We start from the raw sequence: 23,129 nt of genomic DNA, 5'->3' as shown, positions 1-23,129 counted from the left end.
GCACTGAAGTCCACCCGGCACTGACATTCTATGATTCCACAAAGCTTAATCCTAAGGCAATTCGCCAATGGTGTCTACTACACACAGCCTCTTCAGTGGTGGACACACCGGGGGGAAGCAAAGGGAATAAGTTCAGATGTGAAATGACATGTTAAACCCCTTGCAGCCTAGGCTCAGCTAACTTCCTAGACCCTGTGGGTCCGTGTGTGTGAAGGTCACCAGGTTCTGCCATGTGGGAAGTCCTGCCTTTACGGCAGATCCCTCAATGATGCTGGTGTCAGAGGCCATGACGCGGTTCCGTCTGCTAAGCTCACCAGTTATATGTCTGCACCATTCAGCCAGAGCCTTATATAGCAGGAACGCAATATAGCAGGATTCTGCAGTATTCAGAAACATTAAGAGGAACGGGTCTTATAAATAACTCCTGGTTAAAACGGAGCTGAAAATAAGGAGACAGAAGAGGAAGCAAACTGCTAAGCACTTATTAAGTCGATAACATTGGCTTAAAAACCTCAGTGCAAATGGCTGGTCTGGTTTATTTCCTTCTCATCAGAAGATCAAAAGCAGGATTGCACGTGAGGCACCAAGACTGTGTGTGTGTGTGTGTGTGTGTGTGTGTGTGTGTGTGTGTCTGACGGTGTGTGTCTGAGGATGTGTGTGAAAGGGTGAGGCTCTCCTCAGCTGACAGTGTTTTGTCTTAGGTCTCACGGTGTCACTTAATGGACTCATTCAGTGTGACCTTGGTTGATAAGCCTCTGGACCTCTCTAATCCACTCTGTCTTGACAAGAAGCTCTGGCGTTTGGGTTGGCCTCTAAGCTCTGAGATTCTAGACTGCGAATCAGGGCTTGAGGGCTCAGCATAAAACTCAGGAACCCAAAAGTCTGAATTAAATCTCACCCATGTTCATATGTCCCATCTCCCTCTTTTCCATTCTTTATAGGGCATTCCTTTAGCTGTAACAAGGCTGCTACAGTTTGTGCTCTCTTGGATGCTAAAATTTAGTGGAAATGTGCTTTATTCACTTGCAGTCCCAGAGCCTGAATCTTAAAGTATGGCCCAGCAACATGCTACTGTGGGCAGGGCGGAGCCACAAGACCCAGACTGAGGCCCAGGATGCCTAGCACAGAGCTGACTCTGCACCAGCCCCGATCCCTGCCTCTCGGCCCACAGGACCCGAGTACCAAGCTGAACTACCGAGGGAGTGGCAGCCTTTCATCCAGGCCCTCTCACTGCCCGGCCCCGCGCAGGAGAGAGAGGAGGAGCGCGGCTCTGGGTGCCGGGGCTGCCAGGCAGCCTTCGCCTCCTCAGCAGCAGCTGCAGGCGCCCGTGTGCACGCGGAGGATTCCACGGCTGTGCAGGTGCAGGAAGTTGAAGATCTCGGAGGGCATGGCGTGGAAGCCCGGGCGGGGCTTGACGTTGTCATAGTAGTGGTGGGTGATGTAGAGACCCGAGGGGTTCATGGGGAAGGCCCAGAAGCCGAACAGGTGCACCTCCTCGCAGAGCTCCAGCGCCGCGGTGGCCAGGATAAGGCCGGTGCTGATGCGCTTGGCGCGCACCCCCAGGCTGAGCCAGTAGCGTGACACGTTGACCAGGTACTGCGGGTGGAAGTAGTAGACGGCCTGCGGCGACTCGAAGTCGTCCAGCACGTACTTGACGCGGATGGACACGTCGGTGTTGCGCGTGTTGTAGAAGGCGGGCAGCAGCACGGATGCGTTCTCATACACCTGCAGCACGCGGTAGAAGGGCCGCCGCCACTTCTCCAGCTTGTGGAACCTGGGCGGGCGGGCGCAGAGGGAGAGGGTCGGCCGCGCACTCCCCGCAGCCCCAGCAATCTTGCTCCCTCCACCCCTGCACCCCGGAGTCTTTTCAAAGGACGGAGGGGACTCACAAGGCCATCCCTGCCTCCTTTCACCTCAGTCACCTCAGCAGATGAATGTCCAGCCTGCCTTGGAGACATTTATATTTTTGTAAGTGGCTGCAGGAAAGGACGCTGGACTGAAAGGGACAAATATCTAGTGCGTTACCGCCGGGGGCGGGGGGCAATGCTTAACGCAAACACATGAGGTTGGCCTGGTGGGCTCAGTGAGGGAGTGATGAGGACGTGGAGGCTTTTCCTAGAGCCCTCGGGGCATTCACCTGTACTGTCTTCCCCAAGATCCCCAGTGAAGGACACCAAACCAGTGGCCTCTCAGCATTCCCCCCGCTGCCCCTCACTCATCTTTCCTTTACATTAAACAGCCCTGGGGTTGGCTCATCTCCCATCCGTCTAGTGCTCCTTCACTCCGCTGTCAGTGTTCCTGGGCCTCTGGCCCTAATTAACAGCTCCCCCTCTTACATTTCATCTGCCCCCGATGGTGTGACTTTACCAGGGTTGGAGTTTTACACATTAACCGGCTCCCTTGAGGCCTCCCAGACATCCAGAGCCCAGGAGGGAGCCAGGTGGGCGGCCGAGATCTTTGCATGAGGCTTTCCCCCACCCCCACACCCCTGGTGTCACCTGGACACACTGCATAGGGAGCTGCTCTCTCCCATCACACTCTGAAAGCTCTCAGACTCATCCCTAGGTGAAGACAATCTAGACCAGTGCTGTCCAAAAGAAGTATAATACAGGGCACATATGTAATTTTAAGTGTTATAGTAAGCACATTTAAATAAGTAGAAAAAAAAATGGGTGCAATTAATTTTTATAATATATTTTATTTAGCCCGATATATCCAAAATGCTATCATTTCAATGTGTAATCATTAAAACATTTAATGAGACATGGTCCATCTTCTTGTTCATATTAAGTCTTTGAAATCGTGTGTGTTTTACACTTACAGACAGTACATCTCAATCTAGACTAGCCACATTTCAGTGCCCAGTAGCCACATGTGATTAACGGCTACCATATTGGACAGCACAGGTCTAGAAGGAGGGTCACTGACCTCTCTGTGATGATGCTGGGGTTCACGGTGACCACGTCTGTCTTCACCCCCACATCCATGGTATACTTCTCTGAGATTGGGGGTAGGTTGCACCTACAGAAGAGACCAGGCAGCCCAGAGGCATGCAGTCAGTCATTCCAGATGGAGTTTGGGCAAGGGTTTGGGGAAGAAAGGGATGCTGATCACATGATGCAGAGGTGGCCAGCTGAGTGGAATCTTTGTGGCCTGGGCATGGAGGGGCCAATCTAGCCCCTTCTCCCACCAACACTGAGCAGCCCGATAATTGCGAATCTAAGACCCACGAGAGCCCACTGCAGCCTCAACCCAAGTGTCTTTGCTTTAAGCTTCTATTTTCAACCTATCTTCTCTATCCAGGTCGAAGATGTAAGCGAGGGTACCCAAAGAGGTAAGAGGGAGTGCTATATAAGGAAAAAGAAATACAAGGACCAGCCTCTCGCTTAGGTAAGCAAAGGCGAAGTTCATGTGGGTGTCAGCCACAAGGCCAGCCTGGTTCCAAACAGTGCTTCTGGAAGAGGAGAACCCAACCGGGAAGCTGGCTGCCCAGATGGCCTCACCAACAGATCTGCATGGTCCCCATGAGTCCTCAGTGTCTTCACATCTGTTATGCCATTGGCTCCCATTCTGCAGATGTGGAGACTGAGAGGTTCGACCATGTGCCCAAAGGGACAGTGCTGGAGAGGGGAAGGGACAACCCAGAGCATGAGGTTCTGCAGGGGTGAGGAGTAGGGGATTAATCACTTACGGGGCGGCATTGGGGGAAGGGCACAAAGGGGGAGGGCCCTGGGGGCAGAAGCGGCAGGTGTGGACGAGGGGGATTCTTTTACCGGAAGACGAAGTCAGCGCTGTTGATCTCGCTCCCGCAGCGGCTGTTCTTTAGGATGCCTCCGTTGCCCACCACTGCACACTTCTTAAACTGGGACCGGTAATAGGGCATGTCCTGGGGAGACAGGAGCACAGCCTTCATCTGGTGCTCTCGCCTCCGTACCCCCATCCGCCTCCACTCCTCACAGCCCCATGAGCTGCCCTTGTAGAAAATGTTAGAGAAAACTGGTTATTCACTTTGCAGATGAGAAAAGAGGTCGAATGACTTGTCAGTTCCACAGGCAATTACGAATGAGCTGGGACCAGAAGCCAGGTCTCCACAGCCTTTTTCAATAAGTCCTGGGATGCTCCAGGTTTCCAAAGAGAAGGAAGGACCGGTTATGGCTAGCCCTGCTTGTCTTTGGCTTTCCCAGTGTTTAGAAGCTCAGCTTTTTTATGACTGGTAATATAAATATTTTAATGATTAATGCAGGTGTTCTGTGGGATGACTGGCAGCAGAGATGGGGAGATCCACCCAGGGACCTTCAACTCAGAGAGAGGTACGGACTCTTCCTCTGCTCCACAAGGAGGACACAGGCCTGTGACAGAAAGATCATCCGAATTGGGACACATGTCAGTTCATGGCAACAGCAGGGACAAGAGACTGAGGGTGAGCAAGCAAGGCCACATCAGGGGAGCAGTGAGAGGCTGCGACACCTGGGCTCTGTGCAAAGAAAGAGCTCTGAACACAGGGGAGCCCTGGACTTCCCCTGAGTGATGATAACTTTCACAGAGTAAGCATCTCACAGTGCTTTGATCTTGTCATACCTCAATTGGCAGGGTTACCTCGGTATGGACACTGGCTGCCCACAAAGACTCCCTGGGCATGCTTTCTAGGGGACCACAGGCAAGATGGCAAGACAAAGCAAATAGTGGCCTGAGAGTTAGGAGACCTGGTTCCATTAGTCTCCACTCTAGGCCATAATTCCCTCATGGTTCACCTGAAGCACATAGAACTGGGCAGGCACGGGGCAGGAAGACAGACCTGGAGTCAAGGGAAGGGTGACCGACTGTCCCAGTTTGCCTAGGACCAGAAGACTTTGCCCGGGATGTAGGACTTACATTTGGTCAAACCTGGAAAGTTTGGGCAAACCATGGGCAAACCATGGGCAAACCAGGATTTGGCATTCTAGTCAAAAGCCCCAAGTTCAATCCTGGTTTTGCCCCATAATGAGGTGATGGAACCATGGACAAGTTGTTTGAGCTCTCAGCGACTTTGTTTTGTAAATTTTATAAAATTTGTTACAAATTTTAAAGTGTTGTCGTTTATAAAATTAGGACGGCAATGTGTATTTCATGTGATTCAATGAGATGATGTAAAGCAGAGTTTCTGAACTCAGGACTGTTGACATTTTGGACCAGACCACACCTTGTTGTGGGAGCTGACCTGTGCACTGTAGAATATTTAGCAGCATCCCTGGCCTCTCCCCACTAGATGTCAAGAGCATCCCCCAGTCATGACAATGAAAAATGTCTCCAGGCATCGTCAAATGTCCCCAAACTGCCCCCAGGTTGAGAACCATGGATGTCAATGGAAAGCCTGCCCAGTGCACGGCTCGGCCCAGAGGGGTCTCAGCGAGAGGACCAGGTCGTTATTACCAAAGGTCCCCTCCATCTCTGACACAAGGAGGCTGATGGGCAGCTAACCTCCCAGCACATACCAGCTGGCCGGCCCCGTAGGGGAGCAGCCCTGGTCAGCACCTTGGGCTTCTGTTAGGACCAACTGCCAGATGGACATCAGGGAAAATCACATTACAACGGGATCACTGGGAATGAGGCTAAACCTGAAGGAGATGCTGCATCCTCATGGCCCATACTCCCTGGAGCGAAAGGCCCAGGGGGCCAACACGGGAAACGAGGATGTCTCGTGACCGGTGGGCAAAACCACACTGTTTGCCTGTTACTGGAGAAAGGGAAAAAGCAGTCATCTTTGGAGAAACCATCAAAGGCTTTTTATGTTCTATGTCAGTGTTCCTCAGACTGCTGTAAATCAAAAACTACCTGGGGGACTTTCTGAAAATATGAGTTCCTGGGGTCCCTCCCAGACCATGGAATCAGAATCTTCAGGGCGGGGGTAGAAGACTAAGAAGCTCCATTTTTTTACAAACTCAAAGAAATACTCACTTTTAGGGAGGTTCAGGAAATACTTCTGTGTCACATGCTCTAGTTCAGGGGGTCTCAAATTATGGCCTGCGGGACATATCTGACCTACGGGCCATATCTGACCTACCACCTGCTTCTGCATAGTCCGAAAGCTAAGAATGTATTCTATATTTTTTGATAGTTGGAAAAAATCAAAACGAGAATATTTTGTGACATGTAAAAATTATATAAAATTCAAACTTCCATGTCTAAGAGGAGCCGAAGTGTTGTTGGAATACAGCCACACTCATTTGTTTTCTCATGTCCACGGCTGCTTTTACAAGAGCAGTAAAGGTGAGTAGTTGTGACAGAGACCATATGGCCTGCAGAGCCTAAAATATTTACTCTTTGGCACTTCTCAGAGGACATTTGGCAATCCCTGCTTTAATTCTCTGGGCCTCAGTGGTCTATACCTGTGGCCCTTCTTGGGCCCATATGTCATAACCAAGCTGTGTGTCACCCACTGGCATTACCTGCATGAGATGCAAGTTTACCTGCTGTCAACCTCATGCTCCAAGCCTTGTAAGACCCACCTCGTAAAGGTGGCTCACGCCCCATCGTCCTCCAACACTGTGATGTGGGAGGTACGTGGGATACCTCTCCACTTTCGGCTTCTCCCCGGTGCCCCTACAACGGCGACCTTATCAGTACACTCTGGCGTGATAACGGAACACAGGGAAACCCTGGGCTCTGTTTCGTTAGCACTCCCCCGAGAAGCAGGGAAGCCCAAGCCCTCAAATTTCATGCAGAAAGACCTGAACATGCCCCCATTCAGCATTTCTACAAACAGGACCCACAGAGTCCTGCCTTGAGCCTGGCGCTCTCCAGGAGTTAGTTGTGAACAAGTCCCATGGAACCTTCCTCTGCTTGAGAGGGCGACCGTCAGAATCTGGCCTTGGGGCCCCTTCTCTGAGAGCCTGATGCAGCACAGACCAAACCTGAGTGCATGCGCCTGAGCTCCGGTGATCTGCGTAGTCCACTCACACGGAGCACTCGCTCTGTGACCGAGGAGCCACCGTGCTGGCCCTGGATGAAGAGCCTACCTCCAGATTCCTTATATGTGAAAAAATAAATAAATAAATGGTCTATCTTCTTTAAGTCTCTACTATTTTAGATTTCCTGTTATAAGCAGCTATCCCTAGTCTAACCCCCTGTGTTACAGACAGGGAGACTGAGACCTTGAAAAACAAATGACCACCTAAAGTCATCCAGTACAAGACCAATCTTTCAGTGCCTTGTTTTCTATTGGTTGGTGATTCCTTGTGCACACACGACTTTTGCATGGATGGTTTTGCTCTCGTGCCTCCCTCAAGTGGGGGACAAATGATTATCATTTGCCCAGATAGCTTCAGGATGTCTTCTACAGGCAATGCAACCACTGAAATTTTACAACCACTTTCTTGCCAAAAGTCACTCAAATAATAGCCAGTTGATATTCATTGTGCCAGACAGAACCCCCAGGAACCCCAGAGGACGTTCTACAGGGCCTAAGAGGATGGCCAACCAAGGCGAGGACAAATTAGTGCAGAGGGCACAGTAGAGCAGTGCCAACCACACAGGCATGGCCACAGAGGGCCAGGACGGTCAGCTCCCTGCCCCCGCTGACTGCACTGGCTCCCGAAGGCCATTGCCCCACCCTCACCGCTCTGCCCAAAGAGGCACCTTGGGAAACATGCGGAAGATCTCTTGGTTGATGTGGTAGATGCCGCTGGTGTCCACCTCGTACTTGAGCTTTGTCCCCAGGGGAGTGTTCTTCTGGGTAGTAAAGAGGAAGGAAGGGGCATTGCAGCACCTGGACAGAGTGGACCTGCCGGGCAGGAGAGAGACAGGAGAGACTGGTGACATGGGACAGAGCAAGCCTCCTGAAGAACAGAGGGGTCATGGAGTTAAGACCCCTCAGGGAGACATTTTCTCTCACCCGCCCCTTCCCACCCCACATGTTTGCTCACTCTGTCCCCTTCCCCTTCAATACTCCTCCCAATGCCAAGGCCTTTTAGGGTCCAGCCAGTTTTCTTTCCATGAACTCCTAGTTTCCCTTTCCCCACTGACTGCGCTGGCCTCTGAACCGGGTCCCGCCCACTTCATCATCTGCCAACTCCCTCCCTACTTGAATGAAAGCCCCTTGATGGCAGGGACCCTGTCTCTCGAGATCCTGCACAACGTCAGTCACACAGGTGTTCTACCACCGGGCACCTGCCAATTGCGAGATGAGTCATTCATCTGAGCTTTCGTCAAGATCCACTAAGCATTCTGCTACTTCCTGGAAGCACGTTATCTATCCAGCCTTCATGGAAACCCAGGGATGCGGAGCTCTTCCTCGGGCTCTTGGCCCCTATACTGGACTCTAGACAAGGTGTTTACTCTGTCTCATGGGGGTCAAAAAAGCCAAAACACACATGAAACAGAAATGTGCCATGTCAATCATTCAGAAACCGTCTTAGAAACAGGAAAGAGTCAGAAATTTGAGATGGCGGGTTGACATTGAATGACTTCCTGCAGAAAGTGGAAAACGGCTTCGAAAACAAGTTTTCAGGTATTCGTTACTTAAAAGAGAGAGAAATCCCTGCAGTTTTCACTCACAAAAACATTCAAACATGAGCTCCAGAAGGGTTAAAGCCGAAATGATGCAAGCAGGCTTAAAACAAACACCCTCAGAGGGAGAATGTGGCTGATGAGGCCAGCTTGGGAGTCAGCCAGGCCAGAGAAGCCTGGTTTTTCTCTTCCCTGCAGCTGGCGTCCCACCGTCAGTACATTCTCCCAGGCATGCTGGTGAGGCGTGGTGATGGGGTCAGATACTGGGCACATCTCGCTCCCCCTGCCCTGGGGACCCACAGCCCGCTGCCCTGGCTGCAGAGAGGCTGGGCTGTACAAAAGATGCAAATTGCCACTTTCCCACATCCAGGATTTGGGGCTCGCCATGACCCACTTTCTCCTAAAACAGTGGCTGTGGGCTGAGTATACCCTGGTCTTTTTCCCCCACGTCCAGCCTCCAGATGGCCACGGGAGAAATGGAACACTTTCTCCAAGGAGTCCAGACGATGACCACTAACTAAAATTGAGGAGGAGCTTTCCAGAAAGTCACACCCTAGGTCTAGGATGGAAACTTGGCTTGCCAACCTGGTGTCAAGAAGCCTGGGTTCTCATTTCTGCTCCGTCCCCACCAGCTGTGGGGCTTCAGGCAGGTCTCTTCCCCTCCCTGGGCCTCAGTTTCCTCATTTGTGAGTACAGGGCTGGCTCTTCTGACACTCTGACGTTCTGTGGCTCTAGGTTGCCAAAGCCAGGAAGGTTATACAAATACTTTTTTTTTTTATAACTTTATCTCTTATAGGGACTTCACTAAGGAGCTCAGCTGGCTGCTGGTTACTGAGAACATTCTTTCTTATGGAGAGTTGGGTTTCAGAATGTGACTGAGGCTTCCCCAAGGGAAGGCCAGAAGCCTGGCCAAGCAGGGGCCACAGGTCAGCATGAAAAACCAGTATCTGGCCTGCATAGATCGCTGGCCCAACTCATGAGTGACTGATGTATAAACCAGAATACCAATGTGTCTACTCATAAGCAGTAGCATGAGGGAAGGCTTCTGTTACAGGATTCCTTTCCTGTGACTGGAATGCTCATGCCTGTCTTCTAGCGCATGCTCTCCACCCTGCTCCACTGCACCAAGGTCTTGGGAACCTGAATTAAGAATTTCATCGTTGTTCAATGAGCTCGAAACAAGAGCAAAGGGCAACGACTGACCAGACTTGAAGGTTTTTCCGTTTAGAGCATGGCAAGACCTGATGTCACCTCCCTTTCCCATACCTAAAACCACTCCCCCGCCCACCCTCACTGCAGAAGGGTCTCAGGTCCCCCAGAGCCTCCCCTCTGGAGAGGGCTGGCTGATCCCTGCCGAAGCCTCCCACGCTTCTCTCCATTTTTCTTCTGCCACATCTTCTTTCTGTTGCTTCATTATTTCCTCAGACACGTGCATCCCACTGATGAGGCTTCTCAGACTGGACAGCATCCTTTTGCACCTCGCCAACCGTGTCCTGCCAATTGTTTATCAGCCACACTCACGTGCAGGTCTCACCCACCCGTGCAGTCCCCACAGTAACACTTCTTTCTGAGGGGTGGCTTTGGGGCAGCACTTGGAGCCTAGACTTTGGACCTGCTCCCCTCTCTTCCTGTGTTTGGCTCAAGTTCATGTTCTACTATAATATGTGGGTCCCTGCAAACTACTGCTGGGCCTTAGCTGGGTTTCCACAGTCTCACAGAGGCCTCTGGTTCGAGACTGCAGGCACCTGTGCTTCAAGGGTCATCACTTTAAACACCCACATTTTTTAAATGTGCCACTTAAAACTACTACCCAGTCTCGAGATGGCCTGGAGTTGCAGCAAACTGAAACTAATGATTATAAAGAAAATACAAAATACTTAGTGTAATTTGCTTTTCACAGCTTCCCATGCAGGATTCCTTCATGCTGATCACTCCTCAGTACATTTAAACTATGACCTGAGTTGTCAAAATCCAGTTTATTCAACACACATGCTCAGGATCCTATCAATTCTATTTAATAAGTTCTACCAACACTAAAATAATACCATAATACTCATAGAATTTTAAAGATGGAGAGGACCCTACAGTTCAACATTAATCAAAAAGAATGTTTGGATATTGCTAGTTGCTTAGCTCTCAAAGACAGAAGAGCTTTAAGATATAGCTCTTGCCTCACTGGGAGCTTATAATCTGTCAGTTTTGGTTAGAGAGCAATTAAAAAATAATCTACAGCAGGCCTCAAACATCCAGTATAGTCTGTAAGAAGCAAAGAGCTCTAGGATGGAGGGGCCTGCTGAGTTGGAACAGCTGTCCCCGAGTGGGGAGGGGCCTGGGGTAAGGCCATGGAAGATGCTCCATGTGCCTAATGTGCCTCCAGGCCTGCTGGAGACCTCCTGCCACCCGCTTCACTGTTGAGTCCCAGTTAACCTCAGCTGTACTGGAGACGAAACCGCTGACCTTGCAGGGCCGCTGCAAGGACTCAGAATGAGAACGTGGAGGACGGCACCCAGCAGGTGCCTGCCTCAGCCCACGTACGGAGCCAGAACCTCCCCACTGCCTGGACTCCAAAGTCTCATCAGGGCTAGCTCCAGGGAGATGTCCCTGGAGCTGGGGCTTGTAGGACAAGGAAGATCTGAAGAGGTGGCAGGAGGAGAACCACCCAAGCAGAAGGGCCGGGCAGGACAGACGAGTCATAGGTACTTGAACTGGTTGGCTTCAGAGATGTTCATTGCCCATTTGCACATCTGCAGGCTCCTCCACCGGTCGAAGAGCTCCGACTGCTTCACCCTTGGGGAGTGGAGAACAGAGAGTCTGTGAAAGGGCCAGGCTGGACAAAGTGCCGTCATTCCCAAACATGCTCCCTTCCTGCTCCCCGACATGCCAAGTCCTGGGCTGGTTGTTTATATTAACCGTATATTCTTATTTTGGATGTTCTCGATGCTCTGGCACCTGGGGCCTTGCTAATTCCTAGAGATAGCAAACAATGCTCCTGGAAGCACAGGTTTCACATGCACACCAGCCAACCCACAGCCAATACTCTCACCCAATTCCTTTATAAACTGAGCCACCAGCCCCTGCCCTAATCACCCCAGGGTCAGCTATCAGACCACTGGGGGCATTCCCTATGCTGCAGAGCCCACCGGAATTACTCAGGCGAGCCAACCTGAAACCTGCCTGCCCCACTTTGCCCATTCCTCCTTATGAAAATCACAACAAAGGCTCTCACCCAGGTTCTCCCCTGAACCCCTCTGCCTCCTACCAACCCTGATATCTCCTCATGTTCCTCCTGTTTCCAGGGATCTAGAAGAGCTTCTTCCTTCATGACAGTCATTTTAGATACTGAGTATCTTACCTTATCTGATTACCTTACCTGGGTACATTTTAAAACACTTTTCCTCACATGCCCACCCCAAGGACCTACCAGTTGTCCCAAGAACATCTGTCTATAAAGAGGGTGAGACCACTTCCCTAAGGGGATGTCTGTACATCACCCATACTGGGCTCAGCACACAGTAGGGCTCACGACAAGGGCATTCCTTCTCTTTTTCCTTTCCAAGGGCAGATCACAATTTCCAGATGACAGAAAGGAAGCGATAAGAAGCCTGAGATGTGCTCCTTTTGTCTGAACAACCATCTGCTAGGCTTCACGCCAGTTGGTTTTTGAACATCTCAGCTTGTGATACTCTGGAAAGGAAATGTCTAAATCACATGGGAGTCTCCCTTCGACTGAAACCAGCAGAAAAGGCTGGATCATAGGACCCTTTCCCATTGAGCACTGCATCAGACTGGAGTTCCTCAGAAACACTGGTAAACTCTAGACAAATCTTAGGTTCCTTAAAGGAGAACCACGACCTCTCTCTCCTGTCCACCCACAATCCCCATCCCAGGGTGAGGCAGCTGTTCAAGGTCACTGGGCTGTGGACCAGTTCAGAAGCTGGCTGGTCTCAGGTGCGGTACAGAAGCAGCTCTTTAAAGGTCATTCTGTTTTGGTCATGAATGCGGAAGTAACCAGCCCCCAGGAGCCAAGTGTTATAAAAAGCTACCGTGGTTCTTATTCTGAGGTCCACCGAAGGGCTCAAGGGACCCCATGAGACCTCTGAATCACAGGCAAAACCCCACGTCTATCCACCCATGTGCTCATCTTGGGGAGAATCTGAAGTTTTCATCGGCTTCCCAAAGGGGTCCATGATTCCAAAAAAAAAAGGGCAAATACTTAACCATAAGGTACTGAATAGGTTCATTCTACAGAGCTGTGTCCCTTTGTTTAATTGGAGGAGGAAATAGTTGTTCCTAAACAGGGCGAGCCTCACCTACTGAGGGAATATACAACTGGCGTGATTGCAGGAAAAGTCATACAGGATAGTGACTAAGGACGCATACTTGGGAAGCAGAGGGGGACTTGGGCCTCAGATCCAGTTCCGATACCTCCTAACTATGGGACCTGCGTGGCAGCTTCAAAGAGCTGGGAGGAGCCCCTCCTCTCATCCTGACTCTTCCTTCTGGCTTTTTCAAACCTCGCACAGTAGCTCTCACCTCTCAAGCTCATGTGACATCAGGAGAGGTGTCATTATACAGAGGTGCCCTGGCTCAATCACTGCTTCCCCCCCGCTCTTCCTGCAACCTACAGGTCCCTAGAGCAGCCCCCTGCACTGCTAATGCCTCACAGCCAGGGCCACACTGCAGGTCGGGGTCCCAAGTTCAACTGTTGCCAGTATCTGAGTCCCACTCTCTGTGCTCCCAATGCCCTTATCATCACAGGGTTGGAGCCTGAACACAGAGCCTTGAATCCTGGCTCCATCCCCAACTAGCAACATGACCTCGGGTAAGTCATTTAATCCCTCTGAGACTCAGCTGCTTTATCTGTTAAATGGATATAATAACCTCTGCCCTGCTGATCTCAAAGGTCACCAGAAAGATCAAATGAGATATGTGTAAAAATACTTTATAAATTGCTTTACAGATGCACAGATCATCTTCACTTTAAAGATGAAGCGTTGAGCCCAGGCACTTACTTCCTTTCTCCCAAGACATCACTAACATTCCAGAAGACGAATTAGAAAGGTATAAACCTACCAGATGAATAGAATGCTGGGAACGGGGGACTTTCAGTGAAAGAGAGATTTCAGCAAGTATGTGGAAGGAGACGGGAGGGCATAAGGAGTGAAGGCACAGCCTAGAGATAGAGCTGGTCCACGTGGAAAATTTTAAAGGAGGGTGGAAGGGGAGGAAGGGACTTGGTGTCAAAATGAGGACCATTTGCTAGTTCATATCCAGAACCAGCAAACCCACCTCCATGGCAGCCAACTATTTAATGTCCAGCAGAGGTGGGGAAGAAGGATTGAATCAGACTGTCTGTCAGTTCCTGCCTAAAAAAAAAAAATTGTCATTCCCAGTGAAAAGATCTGGGCATTCTAGCAGCAAACGGGACAGCAGCATATTGAACAACTACCCCCAAAGAAAGCCTGCTCCCAGACTCAGAGTTTCTATCAGTTTTGTATTGTTTAAATTTAAATATAAATAGATAACCAAGGATCACCTGGTCAACCTGAAAGAAACAGACCAAGATAAACCATCAGATAAAATGACCACAGAGAATTTAGCCTATGAAATCCAAAATACTAATTCAAAAAGACATATGCTCATTGTAGCATTATTTATAATAGCCAAGATATGGAATTAACCTAAGTGTCTATTAATAAACAAATGGATATAGAAGATGTAGTACAATATGCAATGGAATATTACTCAGCCATAAAAAAGAATAAAATCTTACCTTTTGTGACCACATGGATGGACCTAGAAGATGTTACGCTAGTGAAATAAGGCAGATAGAGAAAGACAAATACCGTATGATTTCACTTATGTGGAATCTAAAAATCAAAATAATCAAACAAACAAAATAGAAACAAACTCATAGATATAGAGAACAAATCAGTGGTTGCCAGATGGGAGGAGGGTTAGGGGATGAGTGAAAAAAGTAAAAGGGATTAAGAAGTACAAATTGCCAATTAATAAAATAAAAAGTCACAGGAATGTAAAGTACAGCACAGTGAATATAATCAATAGCATTATAATAACTATGTAAGGTGTCAGATGGGTGCTAGACTTATCGGGGTGATCACTGAGTGATGTATCTAAATGTCTAATCGCTATATTGTACACCTAAAACTAAAATTGTATGCCAACTGAATTGAAAAATAAATTTAGAAAAAGAAAATATTTGATTTTTTGGTATGGTATGATTATGGGTATTATTTTTCTGTTTTTGTTTTCATTATTTATCCTATACTACTTTTTGTCATAAATTTCTCCAAAATATAAGCCTGTATATCCAATTAAACTATTTCATATTGATCACTCTGTGTGCCTACACACAAAATAAATAAATAAATTTAAAATACTGGTTTTAAAAAATGACCAAAGAGAAGACTACTAGAGGAAAAAATAGAACTTAAAAATATTCTACTAATGTCTCCAGAGATATTCAAGAAGTTGTGACATCCTTAAAATAATAACAGACTGCTCTGAGAACAAAGAAAGAGCTCTTGAGAAAAAAGTGCATTAGAGGAGCTAGAACATAAAGTCAAGGAATTTTCTCAGAAAGTAGAAGCAAACGGCAAAAAAAAAAATTGCAAAAGATGAGATTAAAATATATGAGTGCTAGAGGAGCTATCGATAAAATCCAATATACGACTCAGAGGTAACAGAAAAGGAAGCAGAGAAAAATGGAGAGGAGGAAAGATATTTAAGAGAAAGTTCAAGAGTTTAGACATGAACCCAGATGAAGACGTCCCATTGGATGTGCATCCTGAGACACACGACTGGGACATTTCAGAACTGTCATGATCTGAAAAGACTCAAGAAAGAAGAAGGCAAGTGACCTCCAAAGGAACAACCAGTGTCAGGCCCATATGGCCTTGGACACTAGAAGGTGAAGGAGAAGGTCTTCAGCATTCAGGGGGAAGAGACTTCTGCTTAACATACTGACCCCACCAAACCAACAATCAAATACAAGGGAAGAATTAAAGTCACGTAGACACAGAATGACTCAAAACTTTACCTCCCACCCATCATTTTTAGGGAGAAGGAAGATGGGTGGAAGCAAAATGAATAAACCAAGAAAGAAGCAGCTACGGGTTCTAAGCCAAGGTGAACCTGACCTAAATAGGCAGAGGAGGAAGTCCCAGGGCAATGGCATGTGACCTACAGGAGGGCAGCCTGTCCAGGTGGGAACAAGAGGTTGAAGGGAAACCCTGAGGGAGTGCCTGGTTGATGGAGAGGCAGGAAAAACATAAATAGGGCATAATAGAAACAAAGAGTTCAAGGGAGAAAAGACGAGTAGAAGCTCCAGAAAAAAAAGGAGAGGGGGTGGAAATGTACAAGAAAGGGAGGTGGAATCACTATTGTCTGATCTTCAAATTTTAGAGTCAACCTATAAAGAAAACCTGAAAAAAGGCTTGCTATGGCTACAAATAGGATATACCTGTTACCAGCTTTGACATTTTAAAGATAAATTCATGGATGATTGAAGCCAGAGGCTGGAACCGAAAAGTAGGGGTAATTTTAATAGTCAATATTTGGTAGAATAAGAAATAGGTTACTTAAGCAATCTATAAACAGAAGAATTAGAACAGCAATACCCTTCAGCCAGGAAAGGTGAGGAGGTGGTTGGGTGTGGGGTAAGGGATCTGAATCCTCACCCAGCGAAGCAGGACATCAGTGCACACTGTGCAAATAGGGTAAGTCAGGAAGCAGCAGGCACATAATACTTAGGTGTATGGAGGTAATTACCAGAAGAAACAGCCAAGAATTGGAAGGAGCAGGACTGGGGGAAAGGGTGTGGGGCTTTTTATCATTATAAGCTTCTATATTCTACTTGATTTTTCTAGGCATATGCTAGAGACGGTGATGATAATGCGATGATAATGGTCATCTCATTATCTTTCTTCTTTCTCCTCTTTTCTTCCATGGCCTCCCTTGTTTCCACCCAGGACTCATCCACTTCCTCTATCCAGTCCTTTATTTAACAAATGTGTCCTGAGCCCATGCAGGGTCAGACTCCAGGACTCAGAGATGCCTGAGCACAACAGGCCCACCCTGGGGAGCCCTGCCTGGCCCTGGCCCCCAGCCTCTCTCCTGTCTCAGCACCAGGCTCAGTGAGGTTTCCGCACACCCAGAAAGATGTAGAAGGGGCAGCAGGAGAGGCCAGCAGGGTGAGGTGAGACCATCTGGGTATGAGTACAGGCAGCAAGCAGCTGGTTTAAAAATAAAGAGGCTCTAGAATGACTAACTTCAAACATAAATAATTTTTACGAGTATTAGTGACAATGTGTTTTTATAACAAATCATCATAGAGCAATTTCTCATGCATCTGACATTGTCAGGGAACAAAACCTTGTCCATGTGGGAATTTTCCGGCTCACTGAGTTTTACCATTGATTTGGGCAACTTTGGATCAGACTCGTTCCCAGATGAATCGCACACATCCCTGTCTCCTCAGACAGAACGCCAGCTGACATTTGTGTGCCTGAAGGGCCTTGGAATGCATCCATCCAGCCCCCTCCATTCATAGCTGGGAATTTAACCTTTCCCCAATGCCTCAGTGTCTCCACCACGAGTGCTGCTCATAGCTCTGGGCTGGAGCACAGTGAAGCCCGCAGGTGCCCAGGTGGTGTCAGAACCACTCAGATCACAGGCCACCTCTGGGCTCTCTGCTTTTAGCCCTGAAGGGCACACTGACCTTCAGCTTGGAAACTCAGAAAAGGAGGAACTGGGCTCGCTGAGCCCCAATGTCCCATCGAACTCACACGCTGATGCCCCTTGACCAGCCTTCTCCTCTCAGACCTCCAGGACCTACCACCAGTGCCCAGACACCCGGGGCCTGGGGACCACAGAGAGGGCAACTGTCACGAAAGAGACAGGGTGGTGCAAGGCCCAGAGGGCACCAGCTGTGATGGCTGCTCAGTTCAGGAGACCAAGCAAGTGTCCCAAGGGCAGAGTTGAGAACTAGAGCCAAATGAACAGAGAACCAAATGCCACCAACATGAGTCCATGACAAGGGAAAAAGGATGGGCACAGATCATGAGGAAATATGAGGTTCCCCAACACACCCCACGACATTCATGATTTAGGCTTGAAACCAAGGGCCTGGGTCATTTTTAATTTGGTCTCTAAATGGACAATGTGATAGGGACGATTATGAGCTAAATTGTGACTCCCCCAAAATGCATATGTTGAAGCCCTAACCCCCAATATCTCAGGATATGACTGTATTTGGAGATATGGTCTTTAAAGAGGTAATTAAGTTAAAATGATAACACTAGGGTGTCACTAATTAGGTGAGCACTAATACACCGTGACTGATGTCCTTATAAGAAGAGGAATTTAGGGCACAGTCACACAGAGGGGACACCGTGAAAAGACAGAGATGGAAGGCAGCCATCTGAAAGCCAAAGAGAGAGACTCAGAAGAAACAAACCATCTGCCAACACCTCGATCTCTGACTTCTAGCCTCCCAAACTGTGAGAAAATAAAGTTCTGGTGTTCAAGCCACTCGTCTGTGGTACTTTGTTATGACAGCCAAGCAAACTAATACAGGGACTGATACTAACATATAAAAAATATATGGGTAGAGAGATGGGAAGCGACAGAAGGAGATCCAATTTATAGGTCTGTCAGGTCTTTCTTTCTGTGCAGACCTTGAAGTAACCATGAAGAGACTTTCGGCATTTTATAATTTTAAAAAATTAATTATTTACCCTTGGAAAACTCTAAGGTATGTTCTCAACAAGATTTCTCTGGCTTTCCACAATGCAATGTTTCAGGGCCTGAGATCTCTGAATTCTTAGAAAAGATAAAGGGCTCTGCTTGTGAGCTTATAAATTTGGCTCCTGACCGAGGTCCAGGCAGCCATCTTTGCCACTAAATCCCAGCTCCTCAGTGAAATGTAACAAACACCAATCACATCGTAGCCCCACCACCGCCTGCTTAAAACCCTTCCCATGGGCTCCCGCTGCCCTTGGATTAAGATAAAATCTAAATCCGGGTCTGTACTGCAAGGCCCCACAAGGTCAGACCCCTGTCTGCCCCTCCAGCAGCATGGCTTCCATGTCCCTTCTCACACTGGCATGAAGCTGCCCTGACCCTTCAGAGCCTGTCATACAGTAGGTTCCTTCCTGGCACAGGGCCTTTGCACAAACTGTTCCGTTGTCTGCAATCCTCTTGGTCGAGTTAACTGCTATTGCTCTGCAGACCAGAGCACCAGCATTGCTTCCTCAGAGAAGCCTTGCCTGACGACGCTTCCCTGTCCCCGCCCAGGTCAAGTCCCTTATCATCCCCTTGTCTCCTAGGGTAACCAATTTTTAATGTCCGCTTCCCCCTCCCTGAGGCTGTGAGCTCCATGAGGGTAGGCTCCAGGGGTCCTCAGCCTGGGGCCAGGTAAGATTGACAGGAGGGTGAGCTGTGTTTATCTATGGAGAGGGTAGCAGGCCCTTTGGTTAGTACAGGAACCTTAAACATCAGTGCCTAATCCCAGCTGGATGTTTGGTCTTATCTTGGAACTTTCCTGCAGCTACTAAGCTTAAGGAGTCTGAATGACAGCCCAGAAAAAGCTGTTGCTGCTGCTGGTGGCGGTGGTTCCAGAAGAGAAAGAAAGGGGAGGGAAGGAAAGGGAGAAAGCACACGAACATTTATTGGGCACTTAATACTTGTGTTAGGATGTATGTGGACTGCTGGGCTACCTACTTTCACCTCGTCTTTATGGCAACCCCTAAAAGGTTGGTACAAGCATCCCCGTTTTGTTGGTAAGGAAAGGCTCAGAGAGGTTAAGTCATTTGTTTAAAGATGCAGAGTTGGTAAGACCCAATGCAGTTTTGGATCCCAGATCCGCCTGACCCCAAGGCCCATGCCCTATGACCCACACGACTTGGAAATCATGTCAAATGGCTCAAGGAGCGATGGCTCCCGCCACGGGCAGTGGCCCTGGGAATCATGTCAGGGTGCAGTCCTCATGAGCACCCAACGCTGCCTGCCTAAATGAACTGCATTTCTTCCACATCCAGATATGACGGTTTTCAAATAAACGTACGACCCGCAATGATGAACACAATACAAATCCCTCTCACTGGGCTTACTGAACTTCGCGGCAGTCCTAGGAGGGAGGGCAAGCTGGGGCAGGCACACACACGCACTGAAATGCTCAGCATGTGGTGTGCTTTCCCTCCCATGGGTGGCAAAAGAGCCATAGGTGACAAAGTGTCGAGTGGAAAGAGGAGAGCACGGTTCTTTCGTCATATATATACATAAAGAAAATAAAAGAAAAAGTTTAGAAAATGCAGATGTAGGTGCATTGACTTTCTAGAAGGCGTCTACAGGTACATGGGATGCCTCTGAGGAGGAGAAATGGCGGACCGTGTGCAGGGGACTTATCACTGTGTACTTCTTGAACAGTGTATCATTTAAATAATAAAAAAATTAAAAACATTAATGAATATAACATTTTTAAAAGGCAATAGCAAGAGGGTGATGCTTAACTCTGGGCACAAAGGACTGAATTTCAGGTAAGACGCTCTCGTACCCTCTTCAATTTCTATTCATGAGGAGCCCAGTGATGATAATCTCGGAGGCTCGTAATTGAGCCGGAGACTGAAAGGCCTGAGTCACCAGAGGTGACCTTGGAAATTTGGATTCTTTTTCATAAAACACACACAATCATCCTTGTGTACAGCCGTGCAGGGCTCTCCAAATGCCAGGGCCCAGGGAAGTAGACTTAATGCTTGCTCTGTTGGGATCCACCATGGTTCTGGGTTCCTTCTGCCCAAATCCCCCCCGCCCCCTGCCCTGTCCCCCACGTGCACCATGCACCCACCACCCACCCTGGCCACACTCACATGGACAGGACCTTCACTTCCAAGATTTCGTGCCTCAGCTCCAGGCATCTTGTGGAGTTGTATTCTAAAGGGCCCTCGTAAAATTCAAAATACCTGGGAACCAACAGGAACAGAGGTTACTATGCAGAGAAGCCAGCCTGACTTTCAGGGGCCTGCCAGGGCTCTTCTGTGGGGGAGTGGGGAACTGTCCTGGTCAAATAAACAGAGCGAATCAGCTCCACCCAGCAGATACATGGTGGGGGCTCCAGGACCACTGGGGCCTCCAGTCTGCTCATTGGGTAGGTGACTACACACAGTACCCCCGATACCCTGGGAGTATAGCATGTATGGGAGCAGGACCCCATTTCAGCAAGTCATGACATTCAGAAGCAGATTTGGTTTCAAGTTGACGCAAAGGAGAGGAAAAGGATAATCTGTGCATGTTTTTGCTCTGGCTCTTCTTGTGACCAGCCATTGAAGGTGTCAGCACTGAGGGTCAGGCGGCGAGCCTGCTGCTTCAGCTGGTCCTGCCCTTTCCCGCCCCTTTGTCCTCCTCTTGGGGAAGTGTCACCCAATGACAGCTACAAGTGTAGCTGAGATCTACTGCTTTTCCCACTGTACAAGCATTTCCACTTCCATTAGCCCACTTGATCCTCATGCTCACGCTGTGACTAGGTGAGACTGACATTTCTTTCTCCCCATATGGCACCTGGGGAAACTGAGGCTAAACAGATGGCGCTCCAGGCCCCATTGTCACTGGAGGCCCTGGCTGGGCTTGGTCTCGGTCTCATTGCAGAGAGTGCTCAAACATCAGCTGGCTCCAGGTATGTCAGAGCCACCTCAGGGTTCCTTCTGTACCTTCAGGCAGAGTAACAGCACCAATTTCAGCCAATGCATGCCAAGCCCTTGCCATGGGCCAAGTGCAGTGCCCAGCACTCCACATGGAGGCATTCACTTTTAAGCTTTGTAACTAGCCTGGGAGGAAAGGGATCATCATCACTATGCACCAGAACAAGCTCTGGGAGTTAACTCACTTGCCCAGAGTCATGCCGATGGTAGGCGGCAGAGCTAGAACATGAACCTGCACACTGACTCAGGGCGGCTCTTGTCCACTCACCTCCAAGGATAGCGGGTGTCCCCTGAAAAGGGCCCTCCAGCCTCCCACTGCCACTGGGCGAGGAGACCTTTAAGACGTCCCCTCCTCGCACCAGACAGTTCATACCAGCCTAGGGAAGGAAGAGCAACTGCTTGACTGTGGGCCGGGGGAGGGTCCCTCAGAGGTAAGACACAGGAGCTCACTGCTGGGCTTGGACTCGGCCACCAAGGCTGGTGGGGCCACTCACGGCAGAGGCCAGGTACGCCCTCGCCTCATGGCCTCTCCTTCTGGTGGTTGTTCAGAAGAGACCGGGACAGGCTAAGCTGGGGGAGTTGGACTCCATCACAGCTTCAACACCACAGCATCGAGAAGCCTACAGGGTCAAGCCATAATAGACGTCGGGGGGCAGTGGCCTCGCAATAGGTGGCCGTGGAGAATCAGAAGTGGGAGTGGCGCCCCAGGGCCCCTCCTGGGCCCTGTGAGCCATGAGCAGGAATTTAAAATAAAGTCCTTCCTCGAGGATTTCCCGGACACCTTCCCCGTGTGGGGCAGCTGTCACTTCACATATGTTCCCACACGTCTAACTTGCACGTACAAACTCAGGGATGTGCTGCGTTAGAAATACTAAATCGTTTCGCCCAATAAATGGGCTTCCTTTAAAAATATTCGTATTTTAAATAACTTTTAAATATAATTTTATATGTAATACTTTAAAAAATATTTTATGTATAAATACCTGTTCTTAATAATTTTAATATAATTTAATAATTTTTAAGCATTATAGTTATATATTTAAGTAATTTAAAATAATATTTTAAAATATCAAAACATTTTATACAACAAATTGACTTCTATTTACAAAATAATTTGGCTCCTTGTTCTTGTGTCATAAAAGAATTGAAACCGCGTTAATAAGAACAAGGCACTGGGGAATCCCCAAAATATCACACGCGCCTTTTCCTGTTTCCCTGTGTTTCAAACCTCCTTTCTCTGTCATTCTCACCTGGGAGACTCATACGGACCCTTCAGTATCCCGGTTCAAATACCCCCACTTCTGGAAAGCCTTCTCTGACCCCCACCTCCAGGGCCTCTCTGTATACTATCTCTTAATTAGAGCAAATAGCATCATATTAAAATGGTCTGTTTATGTATCCATTTCCCCTTCCACGCTGTGAGAATCTCAAACATGGAGACTCTGTCTTTGCTAGGATATTTCCCAGACGCCCTTGCAGTTAGGATTCTGGATGCAGTTTAGAGTCAACCAATCGAGGAGCGCTTACATGAGACTGATTCAGAACTGTTACAGGAGAAGCACGACAAGGCTCAAAGCATTGTTTTACCGGTACAGAATGTGGCAGGGGTGGCGCAGCTCTTGGAAACCACAGTGATGGCAGCACCTTCATGATTATATAGGAGGCAGCAGCTTCTATGGCTGCCTCGTTTCAAATGCAGTTTAGAGAGGCATTTCCGGAAGCTCTGCCTGGTATCTTTCTTCAGCCAACCTGTACCCTTAATAAATCCCTTTCTGCTTGAACTAGTTAAAATAGATTCTGCTATCTGTATCTAAGGGGTCAGCTTTGGGCCACACACAAAAAGTCCATGACCTTGGCTCTAATACATGGTGTTTTCCAGTCACACCATAGTAAGTGAGGTCTGGTGTCTTAGTACAAAGATCATCATTT

At 48.6% G+C, this 23,129-nt stretch overlaps 1 protein-coding gene across 6 annotated transcripts in view; it reads right to left on the bottom strand.

Moving 5' to 3' along the window:
• Window positions 1-468: 468 nt before the first annotated feature.
• ST8SIA5 (ST8 alpha-N-acetyl-neuraminide alpha-2,8-sialyltransferase 5) overlaps window positions 469-23,129 on the bottom strand; it is a 42,324-nt gene continuing 19,663 nt past the window's right edge. For 3 of the 6 annotated variants that reach the window (XM_039842421.1, XM_039842423.1, XM_039842422.1), the window contains 6 exons: window positions 20,373-20,465; window positions 11,185-11,271; window positions 7,615-7,759; window positions 3,774-3,886; window positions 2,929-3,021; window positions 469-1,774 (listed from right to left, as the gene is read on the bottom strand). In XM_039842421.1, coding sequence (XP_039698355.1) covers window positions 1,306-1,774; window positions 2,929-3,021; window positions 3,774-3,886; window positions 7,615-7,759; window positions 11,185-11,271; window positions 20,373-20,465 — 1,000 coding nt within the window. In that variant the 3' untranslated portion in view covers window positions 469-1,305. Of the gene's footprint in view, window positions 1,775-2,928; window positions 3,022-3,773; window positions 3,887-7,614; window positions 7,760-11,184; window positions 11,272-13,773; window positions 13,851-20,372; window positions 20,466-23,129 lie in introns of all 6 variants that reach the window. The other 3 variants (XM_039842425.1, XM_039842426.1, XM_039842424.1) reach the window with 2 other exon arrangements.

Source organism: Pteropus medius, unplaced genomic scaffold (genome assembly GCF_902729225.1).
Source record: "Pteropus medius unplaced genomic scaffold, Ma_sr-lr_union100, whole genome shotgun sequence".
NCBI lineage: Eukaryota > Metazoa > Chordata > Mammalia > Chiroptera > Pteropodidae > Pteropus > Pteropus medius.
Note: the sequence above shows the minus strand (reverse complement) of the source record. Positions and strands in the feature narration are given on the sequence as shown.